Raw genomic sequence first — 13561 nt, 5'->3', positions numbered from 1 at the left:
TTTCCCCTTTAAATCTCTTGAGCGATTTTCATTTTTTGCAAGGCCGCACTGCTGGTGTCCTGGAAAAATGGAGAGTTAGAGCTTTATCAGTTGGTGCCCTGAGGTATGTGGCAAAGAAGCTAAATCCTTGAAGATTAGCAAAAAAAATGCAGCACATGGCAATAAGGGGCTTATATGACTACTAGTATTAGTTCAGGTGAAAGAAGTATTGCTTATACATAAAACTGGACAAATCCACTGACAATGTATTTTTAGTTAGCTACAAAGGAGTCTTATATTGCTGGACTTTACCTCTTTGGTGATTTGGGAAGCTTAGTAATCCACTGTAAATGCTCTTCTGCTGGCCCCAATTCCCAGTATTACTCCAGAATGCTGCTCTTTCATTTTAACCCCTCAAAATACATGTTTCCTTAATTTAGCTTTTAGATCACACAATGACTGACTTAGGCAGCAGTTGTGCTGTAAGTGCAAATGATCAAGTTACTGCTTGGACACTTAACATTCCATGACACGTCCCTTTCAGAGGAACGAGGACGCCAGAAGAGATGGGTTGTGGTTCACAGTCTCTTCGCACTTGAAACTTGATTGCATTTAAAGTGTCCAGTTTGTTAAATAACATAGTCGTGATGAGTTGTACATTTAAAAATGGTGTTACCTCTAAGGAAGGTGGGACAGGAACATTGCTAATTTAGAGCACGCTGTTTTGTTAGAACTGCTGCTTGTAAAATCAGCATCAGGTTCGTACCTCAGCATGGCTTGTTCTAAACGCTTGCATTATAGCTGTATGCTGCATTGCTTGACAGATAAATGCAGGGTAGCAGACAGTGGACTGCACAAATGACAGAAAACAGTAGCATAAAGACTGCATGGTTAATGAATTAAAGCAGTGGAGTCAAAGATGCAGCTCGTAGAGCCCCGTCATCCGATCCCCAGTGTTCTCCCTGGGTCTCAAGTTGACCCACACATGCGTGCACAGAGCACGGACCTGTGCTACATACAATGTCCACCCCGGCCTGTCTGGGAACCACACTGCACGTGGTACCTGCTATGACCAGTCTAGGACCTGCACTGCACATGATGCCTGCCCTGGCCAGTGCCAATGTGGGTGCCACATCTGACATGCAGAGAGCAGTCTGTGGGCCTGATCCAGCCTGCATACCCAGCCCCACACCATTCATCCAGCCTGTGGACTATCCCAGGCCACTCCTCTGACCCCTGGCACAGCCCCAGAGGGAGATTGTAGCAGTTTCCCCACTGCTCAGTGAGAAGTAAGCTGCTCGGTATAAAACCTACATGATGACACAGACGTGTTGTAGAGAGGGAGCCCTCCATCCCACTGGCTATGGGAAGAAATGAGGAGGTCTGTGAAGCCTGCTTTTCTTCTCATGCAGCTTCCTGTGGTGCTAGAGGTACACTTTATGCATCCTTATGCTGCCACATGAACCAAGCCATAATTTGGCTTGTAGTGGGTTACAGTACTGCAGAGATATCCCAATTGAGATTGTGATTCCCACTGGTCTGATGCTGCCCCAGCCTTAAGAGTTCACAGTGTAAACACACAAGACAATTAGGAGAGAAAATGCGCATTAAAAGGTGAAGTGACTTTTGCGAGGTCACAGCAGATCCATGCCTGGCCTGGGAGCAGAACCTGAGTCCTAGATCTAGTCTGGTTCCCTGTCTAATGGGGACCGTGTTTGCTTTTAACAAAGTGACTGGAGATCAGGTTTAAGAGGCATGTGCGAGGCAGAGAAATAGCAAAATTATTCCAGACAGCAGGAGCCGGAGGGAAGAAAACTGCTGCACAGCATGAGGAATGACAGAAAGGAAGGTTGTGCTGTATAAACAAAGGTGAAGAAAGTCTGAGAGAGAGAGAGGCTGAAACTAATCCACAGATGATTTTGTTGCACAGCACAATGAACTGTGTAAAAATACGATGGATAGTCAGATTTCAGTTCCTTTGTGTGGAAAATGCAACGTATACACAGCCCACCTTTCACCAGCCTGGAGCTCTGCATAAGAATATATAACTGGTACACCAAGTAGCCCAACCTAGTTGCCCAGCTGAGTCCTGCACTCTGGCCTTGCCGTCTTCCTATGCATGTAACACCAACTTCTTTCTCGTGTGGATTATTTGTGTGCCCTGTTCTTTTCAACAGGCATCCTTAAAAAGCTGCCTCTTCCATCAAGCAAAGCATGGGCACACATCGCAAAACCCAGCAGTCAAGATAATTTTTTGTAAAAACAAGCCTTTGTGTCATTTAGTTTGAAGGCGCTCATTCAGCAAGTGCTTAAGCTTGTCCTCAAGTGGTTTGTTGAGTAGGGAGAGACTTAAGTAAGTGCTTAACATGAAAATTTTTTTCAAAGAAAGATCACAAGATATTTTTCTCTCTTGGGGAGTGCTGAGCAAGCTAATGTAGGCCTTGTTCCATCTTCACCCAGAAAAATGGAATTAAGTGCCAAGAGGTAGCAGCACTTACTGGCTGAAATAAGAGTGAGGACACAGAGCAGATGTAATTTCAGGCCCTTTGTAGCCTCAGTCCTGTTTGTAATACAGTAATACAGAACTTACTTGTTGTGGTCCCAAGATCACAAATGCCTAGGCATGCACTAGACTTTGTAGACATCAGTATCTTGTTCAGCACTTGCATAAGTGATTTTAGGAGAACTGCTTAGGTTTTTCATTCTCTGTGTCCAAGTTGGTTCTTTAGGGGGGTTTCTGAATTTGAGAAATAACTGCTTGATTTCATAGATTTCATAGACATTAGGGCTGGAAGGGACTTCATAAGACCATTGAGTCCAAACCCCTGCCCAAGGGGCAGAAAGTCAGCTAGGGTCAAAGGATCCCAGCAAAATAAGCGTCCAAATGTTTCTTACAAGTGTGCGGAGCAGGTGCTTGCACCACCTTCGGGGGGAGTTTGTTCTAGGCCTCGGGGGGCTTGGGTAGTAAAGAAGTTTTTCCTTATGTCCAGCCTAAAATGGTCTTTCAGTTTGTGACGGTTGGACCTTATCATCCCCTGAGATGCTGTGGTGAACAGGTGTACCTTCAGATCTTGATACACACCCCTTATGTACTTATAGGCTGCCACCAAGTCACCCCTAAGCCTGCGCTTCTCCAGGTTGAAGAGTCCCGTAGCTTGCAGCCTCTCTTCATAAGGCCTGCTCTCTTGCCCTCTGATCATACGCATGGCGCTCCTCTGGACTCTTTCAAGCTTCTCCATGTCCTTCCTGAATTGTGGAGCCCAGAATTGGATGCAGTACTCCAGCTGCAGCCTCACCAAGCTGAGTACAGCGGGAAGATGACATCCTGGGTCTTGCTTGAGATGCATCGGTAGATGCAAGCCAGAGTTTTGTTCACTTAGCCAGCTTCGGTATCACATTGGTGGCTCGTGTTCATCTTGGGGTCCATCATGACCCCCAAGTCTCTTTCAGTTGTGGTGCTAGTGAGTGTAGCGTTGCCGAGCCTGTAAGTGTGACGCAGTTTTTTTCCCCTGAGGTGCATTTCTCCATATTGAATGCCATCAGGTTTTCATCTGCCCACCTTGCAAGCCTGTCGAGGTTGGCCTGGATCACCAACCTGTCCTTAAGTGTGGATACTCTTCCCCAAAGTTTGGTGTCATCAACAAACTTGGCCAGTCCGCTTCTGACACCAGTGTCTAGATGGTTTATGAAGACATTAAAGAGTACAGGTCCGAGAATGGAGCCTTGGGGGACACCACTAGTCACCAAGTGCCATGTTGATTCAATTCCCTCAACTACCAGTCTCTGGGTCCAATCTCAGAGCCAGTTCCCCACCATCGGACTGTGGAGTAGTTTAAACAAAGTGAAGAACACACAAAAAAACAACTAGAGTTGGGCTCCTAATAAAAGTCTGTGAGAATATTTCCCTCAAAGGTGTATTGAGCTTAATAGGAATATATATATTTTTTACAACTGACATGTTAGTCTTGTGTTGAGGCTGACTTAATCTTTCACATCGCTACAAGCATATCAAATTCATAAGATTTATATTAGCACAGTGTATGAACATTTACCAGCACAGTAAAAGTATAAGTTGACTTTCCAATCGTAGTGGTGCCTAGGTGTTGCAGAGATCTCTCAGCAAACCGTGTGTCCTTTCATGCTACAGTTATTAGCACTGGAAGAGGGTAAGAATCTAAAATTTGATTAAATGAATAGTCTTTTTGGCTATCTGTTTCTTCACAGCTAATAAAGAAATGTTGAACATCTGTTTAGAGAAGCAGTGCCTCTAATTGTTCAATGTGTTCCCTTGAACAGATAAAGGTGGAACCAGTTGTTCCAGCTTCATCACCAGTTATTCCCAGACTGACACTGAGAGTGGGTGCTGGCCAAGACAAAATGTAAGTACAAAGAAATCCATCTGAAGAAGGTACAGGTTTATCAGGGATTCATCCCTTACCACTTCTGGCAAATCTCATTTTCATTGAGGGACTGCTTTTAATAAAGACTGAGATCTGTGAAATCTCCTCACAGAGCTAACGAAGTGTCTATACAAATGCTTGCCAAAAGAGAGCTCTCACAGCTTGGGTTTTTGAACCTTGGAGTGGGACTCCCCCCCCCCCCCGGGAAGACTTTCTGTATTTCTCCATTAACCCCACCAAAAGTCTTCCCAGAATATAGTCTCAAAACACTGGACTAGCCGGATCACAATGTGGTTTCCAGCAGTAGCTAGTGAAAACCTCCTTAAGAGGCAAACCTTACTCCAAGAAGCTTCTCAATTCTGCAGTTAGCAGTTACTTTATGCCCTGATCCCCTGTATACATTTTTATTTTAGTGTAACTATTGGTGATTCAGTATCTTCATGAATCTTTTTAAATCTCGGTTTGCTAATTAGCTCACAAATTATTGTATGTCTAATAACACCCAGTTAATGACATTGCTGTGGGTGCTAGATACATATATAACAGCCCCTGTCCCAAAGTGCATACAGTCTAAATAGGAACAAAATGATAGGTGCAGCTCAGAGGAGAGGAAGAAGAGAAAGACATGGCATTGAGTTCCACAGCTTGGTTATGCATTGTAGGTAAAGTGTTTTCCTTTAGTCAGGTTCTCAAGATGTGCTGCTTTAATTGCAAAGAGTACTCATGCCTTTCGTTAAGAGACGGTATGATTAACTATGTCTCTATGGTAAATATTAGCTCTCAGCCAGCCTTTCCTCTAGCATTCATTGTATTATGTACTTCTGACATGTTGCTTCCTTATGTCCTTTCTAACCTAAATAGTCTAATCTTTTTAATCTCTCCTGTTGTACTATTAACAATTGTTATTAATGTCATATGTAGTCTTTCTTCCTCTCTTTTTATCTATTTTTTAAACTTTTCAGAGACATCCTATTTGAGATAGAATATCTGGTGCAATATTCAAGGTTTCATCTTACCTTTCATCAGTTTATGTAATGGCATTTTGACGCCATGAGAGTGTTCTGAGAGTAGTCACTGATGGGCTGGATATCAGCTTTTGGGACAAAAGCATTGTAGAGTTTTGCCTGGGTTTTTGAAGAGTAAGTGTAGTGTGGAAGCTTAGGTTAGACAAGTTTTGAAAAATACAGGCAACCTGGAACTGTTTGTCTGGATGCCTGGTTTAGACAAAGGTTGATCCATCTTGGAAGATTTGTACAACTCTTGAAACACTCATTTTGTTTGGGAGTGTAGCTTAGGCTAAGGCATGTTCCAGATTGGAAGACTGTTAAATCTGGCAGAGGCCTGGACCAGTCTGGAAATATTATTGTTTAGCCTAAGAAAAGAATTAGTCTAACTTCCAGTGTGGAGAGTTATGGTAGGTGGGAGCTACATTATTATGAAATTGCTATGGAAAATGTTGTCTGTTGTCTTTTCAGTTCCCACGGGACCCAAAAGTAATAGTCATGTCTTCCCTCCCCTGCCCCACAGTGCTTTCAGTACTTCTTCTCTGCATTTTCCCCTTTACAATATTTGAGTATGATCTACAGTTCACCTGCATCAGATTGTTCTACATTAGGCTTTATATTTTCTAAAATATATTCTATACCTTTCTCATGTCTGACTTGGCCAAAGGCATCTGGGTAGAATGTTCTTTTAAAACTCAGTAGCACACTTTCCTTGCAGACGACTGGAGAATACTTTTAAACAGCTCTGTTAACAGATATTAGAAGTGTTGTGTATAGTGAGCATGTAGGTCAAGTGAGAGCCTACAACTAGGCTCCTAAATCCATCTTCAGGTATCAACAGTGCCCACCATGCTTGTCCTCCTTCTGACCTACCCTAGCCCGCATGCATTTTGAATGGAGACTTCAGACATTTGTTAACCATTGTCCACCACATTTTCCAGTTCACATACCCATATGGGTCAGACACATCAACATGTTTCTATTTGACCTCCATATACATCACAGACTCAAATTTCTTCCATCCCAGCACCACAGTATAACCCACATAGGTCCCCTGATACAGTCTAGAAGCAGTGCAATTCTATTAGTCCATGTTTAGGCAGCCCCAGTGTCTCCATCACTGTCACCATACCTGGTCTGCTCTTCCTCTAGCTGGGGAAGAGCATGAGATTGCACAGAACCCATGCCCCAGTGCAGTATTCCTGATGCTCCATTATTCCATCCTATTCCCTACCATACCAAGCCTTTAAATGTTGCATTATTTAAGTATTTTGAAGCTGAACATGGTAAAGAGTGAGAATGTAGGGAGCACCTGTTGTGGAAGGGAGAACGGAAAAATCAGAGAATGTGAGCCGCAGGGCTCAGCATAGGGATCTGTGGTGGGCTTGTGGGAAGGGTACCATGGGAGAGTATCATAAGACCTTGGGCTCTATAAGGAACAGCATTTATAGCTATATTAGTTAGTATCTTTCTCCACTGATGCACATTTATTTAAAAACCTGGGAAATCCCTATGCTTGGAGGTAGTAATCGGGGAGGTCAGTCCCAAGGCCACTGCAACCGTCAGGGCACCTTAAATGCTGTAACAATCCTGCTCCACTCTGGTGAGGTTAGCTGAGTTGCTTTGCATCACTGGTGATTCTTCAGGCAGGATAACCTGGTGGGACCCATCGCCTCTCCAGGCATGGATGGCCATTGGCTTGCACGGAGCTCATCCACCCTTTGACAGGTTTTTGGTCCTGCTGGGTGTCCACACATCCTCCTCACCCAGGCAAGCCCAGGTGGGGGCACCAGTTTAGTTGTCGACAATCCGGCTATGGGACAGGCTGTACTGGTTTACATGGTGCCAGATAGCAGACCAAGAGGGGCCTTTCCTGACAGATGGTTATCAGGGAAAGCTGGTGCAGACCGCATGTTCCACCACAACCAACCAAACAAGCATTCAGATGATTTTTAAAGCTACATCCCCTTCTCTTTTCTGCCCGTGCTCTCACACTTCCGCAGAGCCACATAATTCTGTGAGGCAGGGATCTCTCTTGGTAGGTGTTCATCCAGACCTCAACGCAGTAAAGCCTTTGATTGAAGCCTCTGGGACAGGGATTCTCATCAGAAGTGCTGCAAGAACCTGCCACAACACTGGGCTACCACCACTGTGGGGTGAAATTGCTCCTCACGCCCCTTTTTCTTGAGGCACGTTGGAAGCAAACTGGGAAGAACTTCAGCAGAAACAGAGTGCTTGCTGTAATGCAAGCAGGCACGCTTTTCAGCTGCAGCCACTTCTCAGTTCAACTCTGACATGCCTCCTGAAAACAGGTGCGTGGGACAGGTCTGTGTGCCCTGCACACCTGTGTATCCAGGATATACCATGCAGGGCCAGACCAGGAAAGGCTGGACAAGAGTACACACTCCTACCACATCTGTTTCTCAGTCTGGCTCTGCAGGAGGCATGCAGCTGAGATCCACCTGGCTGCAGCAGTGCTGGCATTGGGGTGAATATAATATAATTAGAATGCTTGAATTGATTGCTACCATATTTAATTAATGACAGGATTAGAATGTTTCTATTATGATATACATCATATATTATTTTTAATGGAATGCTGCTAAATTTTGAAAAGTCCTGGAGGGGCACCTTGAGTCTAAAAAAAGATTGAGAAAAAACCACTACTCTAGGAGCTTCTCCAATATAAATCTGCTTTCAACCTGTGAAGCTAACACTCAGTCCTAGCTCAGACTGCTAGTTGCACGTTCTTATGCTGTGCTAATTTTTAGGAGGTGCGACTCTCATTGCCTGCCTGAGTATAGGACTGTGTGTGGCTTGGTAGAAGTATGTGCAACTGAGGTGGAGCCAGATTGCAAATGGCAGCAGCAAACTAAATTTTTCTCTGAAGTGTTTATGGAACAAAATGTCCATGGCAGATCACCAGAAGTGGGCATTGAACTCACCACATCTGGAACAAACACTGCAAGCATCTACTGCCTGAGCTAAAACACTCGGCTCTGTCAGCTCCAGTGCTAGAGCAGGATCTTCAATCTCTTTGTAGTCCGGCCTCGAAGGCAGGCACAAAGAGCAACATTGTGCTAGGGTGGGTTGCAGTTAGGAGAAGTTTGGTGAATGCTTCGTCTGTGTTGATAGTTCCGCTTCTTAATTGGGTAGTCATTTTAATATGGAAATTACAGTGTTAAGATCTGCACTGATGCATTTGTGGCTGAAGTCAAAGTTGCTTCTGGGGTTGCTTGAGGCTGCAGATAAGTAAGTAGGCTGTGTGTGGTGGAAGTGAGTTATTTGAAGTTGAGAAAGGGAACTGAGGAGTGAACTGTAGACGGGGTATTGAATTATTTAGCTGCTGAGTCCCTTGATTGCTGCAGTTTACCTTGGTAGGACATACTTTCAGGTTAGCACTGTGCTTTTGGAGGAGTTTAACTTAAAACACCGTGTTCCGGGGTTAGTTTCAGAGACAGGCAGAGCCATAAAGAGCTGCTTCATATTCTTCTTAGAGATGCCAAGATAGGTGGCACTTGAAATGGAAACCCTATTCACAGAGTAAGTACAGCAAGCTGATGACAGCACAGGCATCCTCTCATGTGCTTCAGCCCTGACTTCAGACAGACCACCTGAGCAGCGAGGGAGCAGCTCATTCTCTCTACCTATTCAGCTCTCAGCCTTTCTGCTGAGACTGACGGCCAAGGTGGAAGCCCGTGTCAATTGTGATGGAGATTTTTAATTCTTCATAATTCCTAAAAATGCTAATATCTCCTGGTCCGAGTCAGAAAGCAATGCCTCCATTTAGGTTGGCGCTACATAAGCACACTATCAATCCTAAGAATGTGGCTCTTCATAATTCCTTACAAATGTATGGGGTATAATGTCAGGAAAATTGACATGAAAGCATAGCTTGTTACTGAAGGATAAGTAGAACAATGTAGAAAAAACCAGTTACACTTTAGGTTTTTGCAAGTGCTTTAACTGCACAGTAAAACAAGTGGAAAGTAGATTATAATCAGAGCATTTCCATCTTAGTTGTAAACAATTACAGCAATACTTGCATGGATGCCACATTAGAAGAAATTTACTGGATTCCATTCTAATGCAATTAGAGCTAATTTTGTTCTTTAAATGAATAAAAGGTCAGCTAGTAAATCTAGTTTATCTCAAGTCCAGGCTTCAATAAATTGTTTTATTTAATTTGTTGTAAAAGATCTTATCCTTAATGGGCCCAGCTCTTATTAGTTTGCTTGGGTTTTAAAATATTTATGACCACCTTTTTAGATATGATTTGAATGATACGTTGGAAAGGGTTTTTTGGGGCGTTTTTTCCCCTGCAGTCTTATCGAGGCACAAGATTGCTAATTGAGTCAGAATAGGAAGGCCCTTAAGATCTGTTATCTAGGGGAAAAAGGCTGGTGTGGACTCTCAGAATTTAAATCTCCTCCAAGTGATGAACAAATAATTTAGCTATTTTGTTAAATTATCTTGAGGTGGCTTTTTGTTTACTATTCAACTGGATAATTTTTTTTCCCAGGCAAGCCTGTATGTCACACACAATGATTTTTCAAAATGCTTAGCTGCTGAAAATTGGCATTCTGGTCCCTGATACAAATGACATACACTTCACTGTTTGTTTTATTTCTTTTATTTATGATACAGTTGTTACATCTTTAAAGCCAGATTTTTTTTAAAGCCCCATAACTTCTGTCTTTAATGCAAGGCTACAAAAGCAACATATAATTGATATTTTTTTTCAGGGCTTCCATGACTTGGAAGCAGGGCACATTCTTTTTTGGTAAAATTGTCTTTAATCTATATCTTAAAATGCCAGGCATCTAACTTTTGGCTTTCTGCATTGTATCCTCACTCTGCTTTCAGTAGGGGACTTTAGAGCTGAGTGGAGGAGGATAGTTTAAGCAGCAAGTTGGCTTGTAATCTGATGTGCCCCATCCACATCTATCTTGGAATTTTAAGTGGACAGAAGTATAGCTATCTTCACTCAGAATATAGATATATAATTACTATCTGAGTTTATTATTCAAATAAAGCCCTAAAGGAATAATGGATAGACTAGATTTTTGTTCCTAATGTTCATTAACTTCACTTCATTCCAAAGTGCTGCTCTGTGACCTGGCTGAAATGTATTCAGTGTAGTGAAAAAAGTCCATATTACAAAATTTGCCCATGCAGGCTGTCCTCGACTTGCAACGTGTTGAGTTACAACGTTTCCCACTTACAACATTTATAAATTGATGTCCTGTTTCAACTTTATGACGTCAGTTTCGACTTTACAACGCTTGATCTGATGAAACACCACACCAGCGAACAAGTTCGCTACGTCGCTCGTCTCCCTGGAGAACATCTCTCCAGACTTCCTTGGATGCTTTCTTTAAGAAAGCAGACAAGACTCCAGAAAAACCTGGGGCCAAGACTCCTGGGAAGACTTCAGCCAAAGAGCCCTTCAAAAAGTCCAACCAAGAGCCTTTCAAAAAGTCCAGCAAAGTCACCTCAAAGAAGTCCTTCCAAATCAATATGATTACTATTTGCAATATAAATACATTAATGTAGCTATGTTACTCATCTATAATTGATTGAGTACAAAATTCTGGGGTATTTTTGGTGAAAACAGGGTATCGGGTCTTGGTTCTGGAGCCAATCCCCCATTTATAACATTGTTTCTTATGAAAAAATTGGTTCCGAGTTACAACGTTTTGACTTAAGTCGTGGTTTTCAGGAACCAATCATGTCGTAAGTCCGAGGACTGCCTGTATTACAAAATTTGTTCATATTACAAAAAAAAGTCAAAGCAACTAACAATGAATGGCACCCCATGCAGGGAATCTCAGCAGAAGCCAAGGAAGGAATGACAAGAGGAACGGAGATGTCTTCTCTCTACTAGATGCTATTGCTGTGTGTAGCACTGGGGACTCAGAAGCACACTGATGGACCTGAGAGTGGGAAGCCTGCCCTGCCATTTTGCATTTTCTTCCCGTGATTGTCAGTCTGTTAGCTTTCACCATAATAAGCTCACTCGCCTATGTTTCTGTAATCAGGCACAAATGGTAGCTGCCTAGAAATCTCCAGCAGTCAGGTAAGAGAAGAGAACCTAAAGGAGAGGTAGAAATAAGGCTCTGAAAACATTTTTGCTCATTTAATTGGGACACAGACTTTCTTTGTATAATTCTTAGCTCTTTGGGGTCTGTGGATACTGAAGTAGCACAAGTCGTTTTAAAATAGTACATTACTTCTATAAGAGGTTCAAACCACGTGGTGATGGGAGTTGAAAAAGTCTGTGGAGAACTAGAATAGGTAATTGAAATAAAACAACTGGAATTTCCAGTTTTATATAAAATCCTTCCTATTATATGATACCTTCCTTGCTGGAAATGTGTAGGCTTTTCACAGGAGGAGTGCTGCTCTCTCAAGGATAAATGAGAAAGCCCATTGTGAAGAAACTTTTGAACTTTGAGTTATTTGGTCACAAGTTATTCAAACTTCAATAATTTAGATTACTGGCTTCATAGTGCTTGCCCATAGAAGCTGAATAATGGGGATCATTAAACTCCTCATGTAGGCATATCCATATTGTTTGCTCCTAACCTTGGCTTTCTCTGTATGGTTTGAGGAGAGAAGGATTGGCTCTTCATTGACTTGTCAAGCCGTAGGTTTGCATTACAGGCCAGGCAGCTCATGACCCATTCCATTTATTTCACTGTTTTGTGGTGGGGAAACAGGTAAAGGAATCCTGCTGGAAGCCCCTCCTTCTGCACGTTTTTATGAATAAGACCAGTGTTTGTAGCAGTTAAGGCACCGTGACCAAATCCTCCAAAAGATGTAATGCAAGCAGCATGGGGCTATTGTGGGACACAGCTGTGGGCGGTGTTGGTTACCCTGCGAGACATTGCTTATTCAACAGAAAGCTCTGGAGGAGAACTTATTGTGGAATTAAATAGGAGGGAAAAAGTGATACTTCAGGGAGAAAAATGTAGAAGGGTAAACCACTGTTTGGAAAAATTAAACAATGGAGTCTTGGCAGTGAATGTCTATGTTTATTACAGTACTAATGGGTATCCCAATTATTTTACAATGTAGCACTTAGCAGTGAAAGGCTAAGTGTTAACAGTGTAATAATAGAGCTCACACTTCGTCAATCCATCAACTTTTTCTACAGAACAGAAAACTTAATACCGGTTAAATCAATTTTTGATATAGTTGGTAGACCACCAAAGCAAAGAGAGAAGTGAAAAATGATCTCATTTCTTCTATCCAAGCACACAGAGGGATACCATAGGATTTAAGAATCCCAGTGAAACTTTAGGGCTTTGCTAGCTCATCATATATATATTTTTTGTCTTTTCTTAAATGCCTAAATTAAATTCTGAAAAAAGAGCTGGAGGATGTCTCTGTAAGTACACCATCATATGGTCTTTACTGAAGACATTGTCTTGGGCATGATTCATAGGCTGAAGAGAACAGTCAGGAGAAAGATCATATATTTGCCCTCAGCTTTTCAGTTGCTCTTGGGGCTTCAGAAGGGTATGATGTACCTTTGGGTGCCATTGTCTTTGTTCATGAAGGCAGTAGGATTTCCATGACCAAAATAAGTTTAGAAAAAAATGACAGGTCCACTGTGCTTCTACGTCTAATCTAGAACACTACCTCGTGCCTGAGAGTTATTTCAAACCTCAGGCTTAGTATTAGCCTCTTCTCTAATTACAGAAGCCACCCCATTTAATTATTCACTTTGCTCTTGGCAGGTGGAAGGCTGAGGCAAAATTATTTTCATTTGCTCCCACACTTGGTGGATTGCTCCAACAACAAATCCACAAAGAGGTCTGAGTCAGAAGACGAAACAGGTGATTGAGACCTGATTTGATTTTCCTGTTTGTTGTACAAGAGTAAAAAATTATGTATCTAGTACATCTCAGTTAACAGGAGAAGCACACTCCAAGCAGGTTTAGACACATACCTGCTTCAGCAGGGTGCATATGGAAATGGGGATGAGCAACCACCCTTGGTAGAACAACTGGAACAAATGTATGCAACAGGCTTGAGAGCAGATGCTTACTCATTAAAAATAGTCTCTTCAAACCTACAGAAGGGAACTGACTTCTTTCTGGCTTCTTTAAATGCATCTCTTGATCAAAACCTGTCACTTTAAAAAAAAAAAAAAAACAAAAACCCGGGAAA

General features: G+C 42.5%; 1 protein-coding gene across 1 annotated transcript in view; it reads left to right on the top strand.

Annotated features, from left to right (window-relative positions):
* TAF3 (TATA-box binding protein associated factor 3) overlaps window positions 1-13561 on the top strand; it is a 186813-nt gene that overhangs the window by 159629 nt on the left and 13623 nt on the right. The window contains exon 4 of the mRNA XM_019509596.1: window positions 4276-4358. Coding sequence (XP_019365141.1) covers window positions 4276-4358 — 83 coding nt within the window. The remainder of the gene's footprint in view (window positions 1-4275; window positions 4359-13561) is intronic.

The sequence above is a fragment of the Gavialis gangeticus genome, unplaced genomic scaffold, assembly GCF_001723915.1.
Source record: "Gavialis gangeticus isolate Ggan-Ray unplaced genomic scaffold, GavGan_comp1, whole genome shotgun sequence".
In the NCBI taxonomy this organism is placed as follows: domain Eukaryota; kingdom Metazoa; phylum Chordata; order Crocodylia; family Gavialidae; genus Gavialis; species Gavialis gangeticus.
The sequence above is the reverse complement of the archived record's forward strand: the minus strand, read 5'-3'. Positions and strand labels throughout refer to the sequence as shown.